This window comes from Microtus ochrogaster, chromosome 8, assembly GCF_000317375.1.
Source record: "Microtus ochrogaster isolate Prairie Vole_2 chromosome 8, MicOch1.0, whole genome shotgun sequence".
In the NCBI taxonomy this organism is placed as follows: Eukaryota; Metazoa; Chordata; class Mammalia; order Rodentia; family Cricetidae; genus Microtus; species Microtus ochrogaster.
In genome coordinates, this window is record NC_022015.1 from 4,437,088 (window position 1) to 4,453,901 (window position 16,814).

Here is a 16,814-nt window from a genome sequence, read left to right on the forward strand (position 1 = left end):
ACACGGTGAAGGAGGAAACCCCGAATTTCTTAAAGTTGGGTTCTTTCAAAGTGACACTGATTACTTGAGAGCATGCATTAGTATTAACTATGAAGGTTTTAAGATTTATTTATTATGTATACAATATTCTGCCTCCATGTATGCCCGCACGCCAGAGGAGGGCGCCAGATCTCATTAGAGATGGTTGTGAGCCACCATGTGGTTGCTGGGAATTGAACTCAGGACCTCTGGAAGAGCGGCCAGTGCTCTTAACCACTGAGCCATCTCTCCAGCCTTTAACATGAAGTTTTTACTTTTTGCTAAATTTTAAATCTATAAAAGTCACTACATAGTCAGGTGTGCTTATTCCATACCTGTAATAACAGCACTGGGGAGACTGGGAGGCGGGGGGGGGGGGATTGTCACAAATTTAAGGTCAGTCTCCTAGGCTGACCATAGCTACATCACAAAAAGCAAAGCACAATACTTAAGTTTGTGTACTCACTCCAGAAGTGACCTTTTGCTTCCTTTTGCTGTTGTTGTTACAGAACAATCAAGAGGGAAAACATTATTCTGTACTTTCTCTGATTTCTCCCAACCTTTCTCCCTTCCCCTGCTTCCCCTACTCTCCAGCCTTCCTTTTGTTACTTTGATAAAATAAAACCAAGGGAAAACTCTCTCCCCATCTTGCTTTGAACCTGTATTAAGCTGGATGTGGCTCGTTGTCTACCAGGACTTCTTGCTGTTGCCCTTGACAGCAGCACAAGATTCCCTCTGCAGTTATAGCAGCTTCAGAAGACAGACGTGGTCACTTGGTGTGATCCCAGGCCTTGATCATGTGGGAGAGATGCAGGGTGGCCCAGTGAGAGTTAGCTGGGATTGTATAGCAGGGAGTGCTTGCCTGGCATGGTTGGATCCCTAACAGTGTGAAAAGGAGACCAAACATCAGAGAAGGGAGGATGGTGTCAGCCACTCAAGTAGACACTCACAAGAGGCCCTCATGGTAGAGAAAGGAATGAAAGGCATTTGCTACCAGAGCACCACGATAGTGGAAATTCACACAGGCAAGGGTTTATCTTATCTTGATCAAAATGCCTAAGAAAGGAGCAAAAGTGCTTCCTCCAGGCCTCTGGGAGCTTCTCTTTGAGGATGCTTCCCTGCTTTGACAGAGCTCCTGGGACCCAGGACTCTTGTGCAAGTGAGTGTTTTAAATGACCCGGCTCTGTTTCTGTCCTGATTCCACCAACAAAGCAGAAGGTCGATCCACACAGCAGTAAGCAAGTGTACTCTAGGTCTATGGCCTAGTTGGATTGGAATTTACAGATACCACCTTGGAGCTGGCTGTTTGATGTCACCAGCTGCATCTGCTGCAGCAGTTCCTGCCATCTGACACCCTAGTCCCCTACAGTTTAGAACCCTACTGAAATCTCAGCTAGGCTTGCAGGAAGTAGCATAGTCGTCTGAGGACCTGCTTGCAACAATTGAAATTCTTTCCTTCTCTGAAGTGTTTTACTCTCCACGAATCTATCCAAATTAGCTCTTTTAGAGATTCTGCAGATTGAGACCCAGCCTGGCATGGGAAAATAATGCAGCTGTGTTTTCCATGTTTTGCATATTTTCTTTCCTCTGTGGAGTTCCCACACAGTGCCTTTTGCTCCGAGTCTCCTTCTTCACCCAGGATGTCCAGAACTATCAAGGCAGAGACCCTGGAATTTATGTGCTGCTATGCAGATGGCCAAGGGAGATGGACAGAGCCAGCCCTTTTACCCTACGTTTGTGTTTAAGTGATTGCACAGCATGAGGAAATAGGAAGAGGAAAGGAGGCTCTGTCCTCACCGTGGCAGAAGTCTGTCTTGGGCAGATTGTTTTGTGTCCGGCTGTGGCATGCAATGAAGAAAAGCTCCCAACAGTGCCTCATCCAAGCCGCCTGTGCCTCTGATCTATCCAGCGACTGAATTATTAGCTTAGCTATGCGAACTCCGCTGAGGCCTTCATTTCTGCCCTGGGGCCCTTTGTGATTTGATCTTTGAACAGACCTTTCTTTCTGGTCCACCATTCCTTCTAATAAGCAAAGAACTTAAAGTTCAAATCATTGATTTTATTCTTTCAAGTTCAAGAACTTTTTGGAGCATCACTCAAGTACAGCCTGCTACATCCAGTTAGTGTTAACAATAAGGCATACTCCAGGGGAGACAGCCGTGTGGCACTCCCTGTGGTCCCTGGGCCACACGGGGAGTGGGACCTAAACAAAACACAAGGTCCCAAGCCTTGATGGGATCCTACATCCTTCAAGCCATATCTTGGGTTTGAGAAACCATGCTGTCTTCCTTCAGGTTCTAGTCTTCAGGTTCTCTTGCATTCATTACATGAGTCTTTTGGTCTCAGAGGCACAATAGCTGATGTGGGGTGGAATTAGAATCTCCACCAGGAATATGGCAATGCAGGATTGACTTTGTGAGAGAGTCCAGCATTGAATCTGTTTGCCTCTCTATGCAGGCTGAACAAGATTCAAAGATTTTTTTTTTTTTTAAGGGTAAAATGAAGCAGCTCTGTTTTATGTTTTTATCTAAATTGAGAAAGCTCTTGCTAAGCAACCTCCAAGGTATATCAGAGAACACTCTAGAATAACGCTGGCAACCAAGATTGTGCACTAAAGACCAGAGCTCCTGAGCAGCAGGTCATGGTAGGGGAAGCCTAGATAGTGGGCCACTGGGTTGCCATCTTGTCTGATCCTGGCTGCCCTTGCTCTTAATTTAACAAGGAGGCAGAGAGCGCTCAGAAAAACTTGTCTGGGGTACAGATCTGACCCAAATCTTCAGCCTGTCTGGTGCCAAAGCAAGGTCTTTGCAGAGCTATGCAGAAGGGTCCTGGTGACTTGGTGCTGTGCATGGGTCTCTCCAGCTGGCCTTTCTCCTCCGAGTTTGAGGGAAATGGTGAAGATGCGCAGTGAAGGCCAGCTCCCACTCCAGAGCTCAGCTGCCAGCTCCCAGACACAGGACCAAGCTCCAGACCGCAGCTGGCCCGCATCCTCGATTCTTAGGACCTTCTCAAGGCTCACCTACCCAGCTCCTCATCTGTAGTTCTTTGTGAAGCCAGGGGCCTGCATCAGAAGAAAAGAATCACTGGGGACAATGACACAGAGCTAAACATAGCCCTGTACATTTGAAAATGAACAATGTGTAAAAGCCTTGAAAAATTTTTTCTTTGATGTGAATGGAGTCTTCGGCATTTCAAAATACAATGCGATGAATTAATTGCTCCTCATTAGGCAGCAAGTCAGGCCAGCACTGAATGTGGCTTCCCTCCTCCTCAGTAGCTGTGGCCTGACCAGAGTCGCCCCTTTTGTGTTTGCTCCCGCCTTCTGCAATGATAGGCAAATTAGAGATGGTTGCTAGAAAACATTCAAGTGCCCCATCCTTTGCCCAGACCACCTTATGTTTTTGTGATGTTTATCTGCTCGGGGGTCACGGTTAATTATTGCAGAGGTCACGTGTATCCACACTATGCTTGATTAGACACATCTGCAAAAGTAATTCTTAGGGAAGTATTTCATGTTTTGTCTGGTAGAAAAAAAAATTTTTCCCCCAAGCAAATTGCTGTTTTCTCTCCCTTGTGTTGTAATTTTATTTGCTGGGGAAAGCATGTTTGCAGGAAATTATGTAATAGCTTATGAGAGCTTTTTGCTGTTGGTCTCTGACTTCATATGTATTTTCCCGTGCTAGTGCTAATTTTTCCGTATGAATAAATCAGATTGTGATCTAAATTCCTAGATGATATAGCTCATGAATATTGGTGTGTTGTATCATTTGTATATATACTCTGTATATTCTGTATATGAAAACGTCACAGGTTATCTATATATATATAGCATGCTGTTCATTAATGAATGGCAGCTGAGATACACTACAAATAGGCGCATGCATATTCATTATCCTCAAAGTTTTTCTCTGGAAAATGTCTAGAGACAATGAGATTGCTTTTGCAAGCTAACTGTGTGCTGGCAAAACAATGAAAAAGGAGGGAAAGGTTCATATGATAACTAGAGACAGTGTCCTGGACTTGAAGAACACCCTCTTCAGCCACGTGCATTCACATTGCTGCTTTTCCATTATATTACACACAGGCATTTCCCTAACACCTCGTCCATTCTGATCACAAAGGGGAGGCAGCCAGCAGATCAGAGCTTATCTTCACGAATATGAAAGCCTGTGTACTAACAGTTTGTGAAGTTTCAGGCTGAGGAGTTTATGAGTGGCGCAGCCTGTTGGACTATGCAGATGGGGCAGGGGTGATGAGGCCCTTGAGGGTGGACGGCATAAATTAAATGGCCAGGAAAGGAGGGTAGATAATGAGGCTCCTACCTCTAGCCCAGACTTTTCCAGCATCTTTGGCCCCTGTTTGCTACTCTTTGGCAGTTCAGTGGGCCATGGGCTCAAGAGAAACAGGGAGTGTGAACTTGTCCCCTTCCCCACTCCCTCCCCCCGACTGTGTACATATGCACATACTCAGTGTTTCCTGGGGTCTAAGACAGGCAGAGCATAACTCAATATTGACTTACTGCGGTGTTTCAAGATAAAACAGTATGTTCATCCTTTGTAAATCTCATCCTCATCTTGGAAACATTGAGAGGTGCAAATACATCTTAGAGTGAAATTAATTTGATGTGTGAACATAGCTCACATTTCTTACACGCAGCACCGAGACTTGCGTGGTCCATCAGCCACTCTTCTTTTGTGTGAGGGTGAGCAAAGCCAACAGATAAAGACCAGGATATTATCCCATAGTGACACAGGCAAGCAATTTACCCAGGTTTGACACTTGGGGTGATAATTTTTCTAAAGCCAGGCGCATGTCTCTGTGTGCAAATGACAGCTGAGGGACTGTCTTTCTGAACTCCCATCAGGGTAAGAGGGTCTGCAGCCAGGCTCTTATCCTGATTTTCATGTAGCCCTGCCAGTGCTTATTATCCATCTCTGGGGTTGCTTTAGATTATAGACCCCCGCCCCCCCAAAAAATGCATGCACACACCCACCACAACCCTTTTAATTTTCCCATGTATATTGTGATGAAAGACCACTGCTATGAGATCTAATGAATAGAGTATTTCTGCCGAAAATGGCAGGAAGTCACAAGTGTAGACATTTCAGTCCATTTACAGAAAATTGCCTGTTCTCAGGCAGGTGGGTCAAGTGTAGGAGCCTCTAGTGGAGATAACATTTCCGCCCCACGCTTGGCTTTCTGTCATGACAGGCAGCTAAGAGGTGCCCAGATCTGAACAAACTCCTAGGTTGCTTCTGTTCATTAGTTCACTGGCCTTATAGATTATGTTATGCTGGTTATAATGGAATTCACCAGCCGCTCTCATAGCTACAAATGCCTGCATTTCTAATGGAGCCAGGAGGGTGTAAGAAACTCAGGTACAGTTCTTCCTAAGGGAAGAAAGTGAAGGGCCTGACTTGACTTGCCCTGGGTCGGACAGGAAGCCAGGCACTTGAATCCCTACCAGGTATAGTTCACTTCAGGAAAGCTCTGGGTACTCCAGACATCACAGAGACAATGCCTCTGCTCTCCTGTATTTGTTTTTATTAATGTGCCTGCCAGAGTGGCCAGTGTCATTAAGTAGATGAGTCAGATCTTGTTCTGAAGCTGTGGAGGTAATCAACAAAGATAGTTTCTTTTTCCCCTTCACGCTGACTAATTTCTTTGTTTCCAAATAAGGAGAATGAGGCTGGTGAGATGACTCAGTAGGCAAAGCACTTGTGCCAAGTCTTAGGATCTGAGTTCAATCCCAGGGACTCACAGGATGGAAGGAGAGAACTGCCTCCTGCAAACTGGCTTCTGACCTCCACATGGCAGCACATACATACTTAATAAATGTCTATCAAGCCTTCATGGGTGTTTGAAGACTTTTGAACATACCTAGCAAAGAGAAATGTTTCAAACAGGTCTGTTGTAAGGAGGCTGCTTGTTGGTTGCTGGCTGCTCAGCCCCGAAATAATTACACAGAAACTATATTATTTAAATCACCGCTTGGCCCATTAGCTCTAGCTTATTATTGGCTAACTCTTACATGTTAATTTAACCCATTTCTAGTAATCTGTGTATTGCCACGTGGCTGTGGCTTACCTGGTAAAGTTCCTTCTGGCTCCAGTGGGCTACATGGCTTCTCTCTACTCTGCCTTCTTCCTCCCAGCATTCAGTTTAGTTTTCCCTGCCTAGCTCTGTTCTACCCTATCAGGCCAAGCCAGTTTCTTTATTCATTAACCAATAAAAGCAACACATAGACAGAAGAACCTCCTACATCACAGGTCCTCATAGCCAATAAGTTGTGGAGATTCAAGGAACTGGACCTGGGCTTTGGTTTCATAGGCTGCCCCCTAAAATGCACCAATCCTATTTTGACACTAGGCCAGGCAGACACACCCCCCATCAGCATCTCATAGACACAGAATTCACAGGTCTCTGAGAAGCTGAGGACTCTCACTGAGCAGAGCCAGGTCCTGGACTGTTTCTGTTCTTCAGAATTCACTCCAGCTGAGCAGCAAAAAGTCTGGGCCTCCCTTTTTAAAAACACCAGATCTGGGCCCTAAAGAAGTTGTAAAGCATAGGGAAGATACTATGGCCATTCCTCTGCCGTTACCTCAGCAAATTACTCAGAGAGTTTTTATAACCTCACCAGGGATGGGCCCCAAGAAAATCTAGCAAGTATGTGTTGGTGTTCTTTACTGTGAGTAGAGCCATTCTTACTGCCCATAGATCCCTTCTGAGGGGAGGGGTGGGGCCAGGTGAAGCCATGGGGCTTTCAAAGTAGATTGACTGGCCCTGACATCTGTGCTTGTTGGGCTCAGCTGTGCTTTAGGACACATAAATGCTCCCAGTCTATCATAAAATTTTATTTACACACACACACACACACACACACACACACACACACACACATTTATAAATAGCCTTAAATTCTACTTGCATCAACTTCAGGTTATACAGGCCTCAGATTAGAGGTTTGACTGGCTAGCCAATGAAGAAATCCTAAGCATCTTGCCCAGTCACGCTAGAACATTGTAGCAGGGGCCAGCAATCAAGCGAGTGTCCCAGCCTTCAGTGTGCCAGTGCAGCCTGGAGAGCCGGCCAAGGGCTCACTAGCTCTTGAGTATAAAATACAGCAATGTAAAAATGCACCCTTAGCTCCTCCTGTTCTCCCTTCATATTCTTCCGCGTAGTTTCAAACAACTTGTAGTAGGATAGTTTTATCCTTTGTGAACCCGTCTCTTGATAATGAGCTTTTAGAAAACTTCTCATGGTGTCCTGGTGTGCTGGTGCAAAGTGCTGTCCACATTTTTGGAGAATCAAAAGCTTCCAGAATTGTTTCCAAGTCTGGTTCTTTCTCAAGCTCCTCTTAATCTTCCCTTTGGCTGCTTGTCCTGTTTATCCCTCACCTTTGGTTAACTATATACTTGGAAGCTGCCAGGAGGCTGACACTTGGTGTCGTCTCAGTCACCGTCCCTCACTGTACGCTGCGAGAGGCACCTTTGTAGAAGGTTGTTGGTGCCACTGTTTTGTTCCTGCTTCAGTGGCCTGTGGGCTCTGAGTACAGACCCTCACACTCCTCAAGCCTTGCATGTACCCATGAGGCTTGCTACACACAAGGCCTGACCCTTGTTTTGTTTATAATGGCGGCACCACATAACCACATAGTCAGGGAATTGGGGGTGGGGGTGTTATGCCAATGGTGGTTGTTGGATAGCTATCTGTGCGGTACTCCCCTAAAGTATAGAAAATGCCCACATTCACATTTTTTAGCACCCGAATGTTGTGTTTATACATATTATTTTTTAACTAAAGAAGAAAAGTAACCCTGCCTTTGTACATGATTCTTTTAACAAACTGTTTATTGTTGTATCCAGGTAACAAGCATGGTAAGTATATCCTCTAAACTGAGTATCTGTATTTTAGCTGTGCTTGGCAGACTTTTTATTTTGGCTAGCTTTGTGTTACCAGTCTTGGCTTTGTAGAAAAAAAATCCATTTAGGAAAGGAACGACTGTAGCATCACCTACACTGTAAGCTTTGGTAAAGGAACCACTGTAGCCTTAGCCCCATAGCATGTGCCCCGACAGCATGCTGCTTGGCTGCACCCTGCCCGTCTGCCGCTTCTGAGCTGCCCCTCCATAGATGCCTTCTAAGGTTCCTGGGCCTTGAATGATATCAGCAGGGCCTGGCACTGTGGCCCAGTGACAGCAAGCACCCAAGTAGTGCTCCTTACATTCTGTAGATGGCGCTGTGGCCCAGTGACAGCAGGCACCAGGTAGCACTCCTTACATTCTGTGGATGGCCCTGCCTCTGCTGATCATCGTGCTTCTTACCTCTCACTTGAAAGCAGGGTCACCTTTTCCCCTAGTGTGATAAGTCTTTGAGAATTCTTCTGGAAATAGAAACAATGGATACATTGTTTACCTTCCTGTCTATTGGAAAATGGATTAAGGGTTTAAAATCCAACCTCACCCCTAGGTATTGCTTGCTAGCAGCCCCAGTTCCGTAAGTCAGAGTCTCAGCCTCTGTTGATTTCTCTCCGTGCATGTGAGCTTTCCTGGCCCCCATGTGGCTCCTTTGTGCTCGTGGCTGTACTGTTTGACCCACATGGTAGTCGTGTGTTCTGTATTAAGTCCGTGTGTCACTGTCATCTTCAAGGATCAGACTGCCAAGGACAAGGCCTTGCAGCACATGGCTGCCATGTCATCAGCCCAGATCGTTTCGGCTACTGCTATCCACAACAAGCTGGGGCTGCCTGGGATTCCACGCCCCACCTTCCCGGGGGCACCGGGGGTAAGTTAGGAACCGAATCCAGAAATGATGGTTTATTGGGTGTGATGGTATAGCTACTCGTGAGGCTGATTTAGGAAGATCATAAATTTGAAAGCCTGTTTGGTCTATATAGTAAGTTCAAGGTCAGACTGTCAACTTGATGAGGTCCTATCTAAAACTAGAACTAAAAGGGACTCAGTGAGGATGTGGGTCAGTGGTAGAACACTTGCTCATATATTAAGCCCTTAGGACAATCCACAATATCACAGAATAAAATAACAGATGGTGGCTGTACAAATGGATAGACAGACAGAAAGATAGATGAATAGATTGAAAGACAGATGATAGATGGATGATAGGTAGATGGGTGGATGGATGAGTATGTGTAGATGTTAGGTGGGTGGATAGATAGATGGATGATTGATAGATGATAGATGATGGATTCATAGACATGTAAGACAAGGAAGGTGAGAGATGAGGCTAGAAAGAAAAGAGAAGAAAAATGAAAGTAAGACGAAGAATAAAATAGGAAGAGATAAATGTTTTGTTTTTGGTGTTCCATTTAGTTGTGACCTGCCTCTTTCACTCTTTCCTGCTTCTTGGTCTCCATCCCTGTATCCTTAGGGTCACTGTATAGCAACCACGGGGCAGCTCCTGAAGGCTGCGAAGCTGTCTGTTGCATCTTGTTTCACCCCAGGGCCTTCTTCAGTAGTCTCATTGTCAAGGCCATTCTCTAGATGCCAAAGCTGGAGTTACTCAGTGATGAGACTGCAGTAGCGGTGTCTCAGTTGATCAAATAAGTAATACTGTCAGGATTTTCCCTTTCTCCCTCAATGGGGACTAGCAGGCCCCAAAGGCCTTAGGTATGCTCACTGCCAAAAAAAATGAGGGCCCTAGTTGCTTCTCCAAGCTCTGGCTTCATTATTTCAAAGTCCGTGTGTTGCTCCATTGAGAACTACACACTGTGGGGTGTACAGAAAGCACTTGGAGTAGAGGCGTGCCAGTCTGTGCAGAATAAACTCAAGTGCTTCCATATTGCCTCTTGGCCTTAGGAGAGTTGTCAGAACACAATGGCAAAGGAAGCTCCCCCAACCCCATTACCAAGTCAGGGGTAAACTATGGTCTTGAAAACACTTCTGACTAAACCTGCACTCCAGAAAGATGACAACACAGATGGCGGGTGGGAACACTCTGCTGTTCTTCAGGAGGGACTTTAGATTTTGCACACATCACAAACTGTTCTTTAATGAGAACTTATAACCCTGAAGCCTTTGCCTCTTACCTTCCAGTTCTGGCCTGGAATGATACAGACAGGACAGCCAGGATCCTCACAAGAGTAAGTCTGGAAAGAGTAAGCCCAGATAGCAGGGGGAGATAGCCCACCCTGGGGGATTTCTTCGGCACCAGGCTTTCTTAGGGGAAAGAGGGAGGAGATCGTCAAACGGAAGTCCCTGAATCTGCCAGTCCTTATGTCCCCATGTTCTAGGACTTGGCAGAGGACCTGCCTTTCAGAGTTAGCACAGATGTAGATTCATTTGTCCCACCTTCAATATTAGCAGTGACACAGCCAGAAACTTGAATTAGGTCCCCTATTCTTCATGGCTTTGGCTGCAGCACCAAGGGCTTCCTCACCTCCTAAAGGTCAGCAGAGACACTGGCTTTCCATTGTGGCAGTCCCTGCAATAGGAGTGCCTGATAGGAAATCCCAGAGACCCCTTGAATTTAGGGAGCAAGTTCAGCCCACAAGAGTCAAGGGCAGTTTGGGGATAAAGCAGAAAGGAAATTTTCTTTGTATATACTGAACCATGTGGTCTAAATAAGGGAGCTCCTGGCTCACTGCACCCTAAACCTTGCCTGGGCTGTGACAGATGACCCTGGTCTGTGTGGGCATGAAAAGTGCTCACCATGGGTACCTGCTACACCAAGGGGAAGAGCTGAACCCTGGCCAGCTTATCCCACCAAATCGTTATGAGTGTTCAGCCCCCGCAGCCTGCTGACCTGCCTTTCCTTTGGAGGGAGAAACTTCCTCTTTGTAGATATAGTTCAGCATGAAATGGGCAACCCAGTGCAGGCAGGGAGCCAGGCAGTGTGGTGGGTCATGGGGGAGTCCTACTGGAGGCCAAAGCTACCACTGCACCCACGATTTGACTCTTGCTAACCATTTGTCCCTAGCGTCAAGCCCTTTGTGCAGCAGGCCTACCCCATCCAGCCAGCAGTCACAGCCCCCATTCCAGGTGAGTCTTCTTGTTTCTTCTTCGATGGGGAGTGAGGGGCAGCCTGGCCTCTCTTGTCCCAAGAGTGCAGTGATGCTGTTCTTAGCCACCAGCCGCCCCTCTTCTTTTCCCTCCTAAGGGCGAGCCCTATCTTGAAGCTGAGAAAAGTCCCAGGCATCTCCCATCAGACGCTGGGTCCCTTCACTGAAGAGCTCCTTCTCCTGGGGTCTAGAGAGATGCCTCAGTGCTTAAAAGCACCGATTGCCATTGCAGAGGACCTGGGTCCATTTTCCATCACCCACACAATATAACCATTTGTTAATCCAGTTCCAGGGGATAAAATTCCCTATTCTGACCTTTGGGCACCAGGCATACGTATGATACACATATGTATATGCAGGAAAAGCATTTAAGATGATAAAAGCTACTAAATAAGAATAAAATTTAAACCAGCCATTTCTCCCAAGCGCTCTTCCTGTGGGGTTGTCAGGAAACAGGAAGCCTGGCCACTTTCACCTAAGATGCTGGGTTCCACTTAGAAGGGGAAGTTATTGTGGTTGCCATCCTCAGCAGCTGCCAAGTCCTGCAATCTCAGTCAGGCACAGATAACTTCAGCTTTCTTAGATAGTGAATTTCAGTTCCTGGTTGGCTTCCTTCTGCAGTGGAGGGCTTCCATGGAAGCTGTGAGCCTGGCTGGCCCTTCTGGCTCGCCTTACCATGAATTCTCTTACCCAAATATACATAGTGTCACTCAGCTGAAATTCTTGTGGTGTTGTATAATCCTTGATTTACCCCCTTTAGTGTCCCAAATAAAATTGCAATCCCTTGTTGCCCTCTGCTTCCATGGAGCATCCTGAGGGAATGGTCACAGTCTTGAGATAGAAGGTGAGCCAATAGAAGCAGTGCTCTGTGAGTCCTGACTCGACAGGATGCCTTCACAAGCAATTCCCTAGATGCTTCTGCCATCCTTCCCTTGCTCTGCAGCCCGCCCTCTTTGCCCAGGACTAGCTGCCTGTATTAGTCGCTTTGACAAAATTTCAGTACAAGCAGCTGAAGGAGGAAAGTTTTGTTTGGGTTCACAGTTTGAGGGTGTAGTCCACCGTGGCAGTGAAGTCAGGGTGAGAGGAGCGTGAGGCAGCTGGTCACGTTCCATCCACAGTCCAGAAGCAGAGAGATCAGTGCGGGTGCTCAACTCTGTCTCTTCCACGTTGTTCAGGACTCTGGCCGTGAGATGGTGTTATGCACCTTCTGGGCGCCTCTTTCCTTAAGTTAAACCTCACGAATGTTTTACCAAAGTGACTCTAAATTTAGTCAAGCCTGACAATGGACATTAAGCATTATCAACCATCACGGTGTTGTCCTCCTGCCACGGTCCCTTAACCTTAGCTGAAGCTGTCTTCATGATGAGCCTCGTGCAGTCTGCTTACCTGTCACACTGCCTGGGTGCCTCTAGTGGAGGGAGTCGTCCTTCCCTTCTAGGCCCCACTGAGGTCTAGGACGAGGTACACGTGGACTTGTATAAAGGTGACCATTGTTATTTCAGGGTTTGAGCCTGCGTCAGCCCCAGCTCCCTCGGTCCCTGCCTGGCAGGGCCGTTCCATTGGCACAACCAAGCTTCGCCTGGTGGAATTTTCAGCTTTCCTTGAACAGCAGAGAGACCCGGACTCGGTGAGTGTACCCAGAGGGATATGGCTAGCAGGAAGTGCTTCTATGCCTGCTTGTTTCTTCACCCTGTGGTCTACCCTTTATGGACCCCTTTTCCCTTACATCTGTGTAATGTCCTGTGTAAAACCAGCCAGACAGCTGCTTCTCACCCAGGGGAAAGGATGCTGTTGGCAGATAGCTCCAGCTTCAAAGGTGGTTGTTCACTACTGCTTGGACTACAAGCTCCAGGGAGTACCTTGGCTGGAGGCAGGCCCTCATCAGGCTTATGTCTCATAAAATTTAACAACAGGTAACATTACTGAGCATTCTTGTGTAGCTGCTATGGTTTAAAGTAGTTGAACACAATTAGATAAAAGATGACAATGGATTAGTAACTTCTTCAATCATGTAGTTAATTTCTCTGGGCTAAAGATTCTTTCTAAAACACTAAAGCCTAAACAGTCAACCATCCTATTATCTAGCATTTCTAAGTTTGTGTGGTTCCCCCCCCCCAAAAAAAAACCCCAAAACAACAAAAACATTATCTCCAGAAGTAATGTTGGTACTCTGATAGCTACTGTGGACTGCAGTGTCTTACCGTGTTGTAAATACCAGAAACACAGGCATCTGGAGTCTGTTTGTCATTTGCTTCTTTTCCTTCCCCACCCACTCCATCTTGTACGCATCATCCCATGCATATGCGCGCCTCCCTTCTTCCCCAACCCCATAAGCCTGTACCCTTTGTTCACGCCCACTCCTTGGCTGAGAGTGTGAGGGTTGCATCTGTGTGTGGGTGAGCCCCAGGCAGCAATCATGAGTTAGTGTTTGGGATTCTCACCAGCTCCTTTCCATGTTCTGTCTCCCTCCCGACAGTGACCTCTTTGGGGACCATGCTGAAAATGCAGTTCCTGGGTTCACTGTGGGTCTTGCTATTGTCCGTTATCAATAGAAAAAGTCATAAGCCGGGCATGGTGGCAGACAGATCTCAGTGAGTTTGAGATCAGCCTGGTCTACATAGTAAGTTCTAGCACTGACAGGGCTCCATCGTAAGACCGTGTCTGAGACACAGAGGGAGGGAGGGAAGCAGGCAGGCAGGCAGATAGATGATAGGCAGACAGACCGGCGAGCATACAGTTTGTCCTACATGAATACTATGCTGAGCAGCATCAAAGGTAACCCTCTGAGCTTCTGCTTGGCTGGGGTGGAGGTGCCCAAGGAGGAGGCAGTACACCAGATGTTATCAAAGTTCCAAGAGTTCATGTGGGACCCTCTGACATACCTGCCCCCCCTGAGGACTGACAGGGAATAGGGCTGCTGCAGTTAGGAGACAGTGAAGTAAAGTGGGTAGCAGAAAATGAAGAAGCACTTGGCTAGAGCAAGGCTGCAGCTGCATGGTCTGCTCTGCTCCGGTGGCTGGAGGCTGTCTGGACTCGTCCACACAGGTGGGGGCATTGTGATGACAGCAGAAGATCACAGTCTTGTTCTTCCTGGAGGCCGGCCTGACCATCTCCCTTCTGCATCTTGTGTTAGTTCCCGAGGACTTTGCCATTGATTCTATCCCCATAGCGCCCCTGTAGACAGGTTCTGTTTTCCTCGCTCTGCAGAGGAGGAAACTGAGGCCAGGTGACTTAAGTTATATAGTTAGCAAGCAGGAGGACCAGTCTACATCCTCTCCTGAGGTGTTCTCACCTCACTGCTGTAAATCGCACCATTAACGACAGCCCCCAACTGCCTGTACGATCCTGACTAGGTCTCTCCCTCTGTACCCTATTGCTCATGTTTGAAATTGCCTAATCAAAAACACATCAGATTTCTTGATCGTGGTCCCTCAGTGTGGGTGGAAAATCCCCAAAGCTGCAGATGCCCAATCCCTTATAGCCTACACACACCCTCCTCTGTACTTTAAATCATGGATTTGTTTGAGGGGGAGGGGTCGTATTTTGAGACAAGGTTTCTTTGTGTCATGCGTTTCTTGTTTTAAATAGTTTGATACTGTACTGTTCGGGGAATGTAGATGACACCATCCCATAGACTGAGGTCCCAAACTAAATAAAAAATAAGTACTCTAAGGGCCAACTAAATAGAGTATGTCAGAGGCTTCTGAGCGCCAGTATAGAGTCTTTCCTCACAGTTGAAAGCTGCTTGATCTTCATGCACTGCTCCTGCAGAGAACCCACTCTCCTTCAACTCCAGCTTCCAGAGATCCAATGCCCTTCCTGGCCTCCAAGGCCTCGCATGCACATTCAAAGGCACATGCATACAGACACATAATGAAAACTAAAATCTTTTTAAAAATAAGGTTACTTGATCTGTAGTTTAAAAATGTCTAGTTTCAGCTGGGCGGTGATGGTGCATGCCTTTAATCCCAGCACTCGGGAGGCAGAGCCAGGTGGATCTCAGTGAGTTTGAGTCCAGCCTGGTCTACAGAGTGAGTTCCAGTACAGCCAGGACTGTTACATAGAGAAACCCTGTCTCAAAAAACCAAAACAAAGACAAAACAAACAAAAAAAAAGGTTGTGTAGTTTCAAGGCTAGATATGTAGCTCAGTGGGTGAGGGTTGTTTAGTATGAATGTTCTAGACCCTGGGTTCTGCCCAATAGCATCTCAACAGTAAGAGCATAACAGTTTTAGGCAATGAAAATACTTTCTAATGTATCTTGATGTTGATGTTTCTGACTTGGGTTTGACATTTATATCAGATTCGCCAAATACAATCTTAACGCTATTATATAATAATGTTATCTAGTCTGCCTCACATTATTTTTTAGAACACTCATTCTGCAGTTAAATGTACACAGATGAGTGTATGGGGGCCGGCTCAGTTGGTAGAGTGCTTGCCTACCGTGCATGGAGCCTGGGTTATTGCCAGCACCACATAACTTGAACATGGTGGCCCAAGCCTAGAATCCCAGCATTTGGGAGGTAGACACAGAAGGATCAGGGGTTTACACTCATGCTTGAATTGATAATCAGTTGCAGGCCAGCCTGGGCTACGTGTGTAGCAGGCTGATACTGTACATCTTCTCTTTTAGTGGAAACATGAGGGCCAAGTGTAGTCTCTGTGCTGGAAGAGAAAAGTGATAATTGGGTCCTTGAAGTGAAAGGGAATTAACCAAGTTATTTAAAGCATCTAACAGAGTCTGAAGCACCAGCCTTTGCTATGACCTCACCTACCATACACTAGGCAAACGCCCCGTGTGTTCCCTGACAGGCCTGAGTGCTGCTTCAAAATCAAGATTAGGCTGAAAAATTCAAAACATGTGCATGATTTCTTTGGCTCTTGAGACTCTCTGTGACTTCTGAGACATTAATTTCATTGTATTTTTCCTGTGATAGAGAAGTTATGGTCATTTAAAATACTCAGCTGGTATGTTTAAAGACATTTGGAAATACTTAAAATTTAACATGAAAACATTTGTCACATTAATTTGATAAGGAAATTAGCAAAGTGGCCAATAATTCTAAGACCTTAACCAAATTAAATGTTGCAGTTGGAGTGTCTAGCTCTTTGCCCCGTCTCTGCTTGCCCTGTATTTCTTCTGTATCTTTGCAGCAATGTAGGTTCATTCAAATCGTGAGGTGGTGAAATATCCCAAGGAGGGGCTGAGGAGATGGCTCAGAGCTGAAGACCACTTTCTGCTCTTGCAGAAGACGAGTTCAGTTCACAGCATCCACATCAGGCGGCTCACCAGGGTCTGCAGGCACCTGCGTGCATGCGTACATCCCTACACACAGACACACATGCGTACATGTAATTGAAATGAAGTAAATTATAGAGAATAGTCTTAATAGGAGAGAAAAAAGAGCTAGACACGGTGCTGGGGAGTTCGCTTACTCTGAAGCTCGGAGCTAAAGCCCCTCTACCTCTTCCTGAGGAAGAGGCTGAAGGGGGGATCGTTACCTCCTAGGCCGCTCTGAACCCTGGTCTTCTGTGTCATGAGTTCTTAGCCTGTCTCCCTGGTGCAGGGCTGCCTTTCTTGAAACCCCACTGGCTCGCCACATGACGCTGTTGTCATCACTAAGGACTTCTCAGCTTTGCAACTGTCATGTGGACAGTGTTAGTTCCAGCAGCAGTTATGGCCAGTACCTCTTAAACCTTTCCCATGTACCAACACTATATGTTAGCTTATTTAATCCTTATGAAATAGTGTGCCTAATGTTTGACTGCTAACTGATA

General features: G+C 46.4%; 1 protein-coding gene across 3 annotated transcripts in view; it reads left to right on the forward strand.

Annotated features, from left to right (window-relative positions):
• Positions 1–16,814, forward strand: part of Tead1 (TEA domain transcription factor 1) — a 228,957-nt gene that overhangs the window by 171,241 nt on the left and 40,902 nt on the right. For 2 of the 3 annotated variants that reach the window (XM_013347686.2, XM_026781155.1), the window contains 5 exons: positions 7,884–7,895; positions 8,667–8,801; positions 10,070–10,116; positions 10,953–11,014; positions 12,537–12,661. In XM_013347686.2, the coding sequence (XP_013203140.1) occupies positions 7,884–7,895; positions 8,667–8,801; positions 10,070–10,116; positions 10,953–11,014; positions 12,537–12,661 (381 nt within the window). The remainder of the gene's footprint in view (positions 1–7,883; positions 7,896–8,666; positions 8,802–10,069; positions 10,117–10,952; positions 11,015–12,536; positions 12,662–16,814) is intronic. The other variant, XM_013347687.2, reaches the window with a different exon arrangement.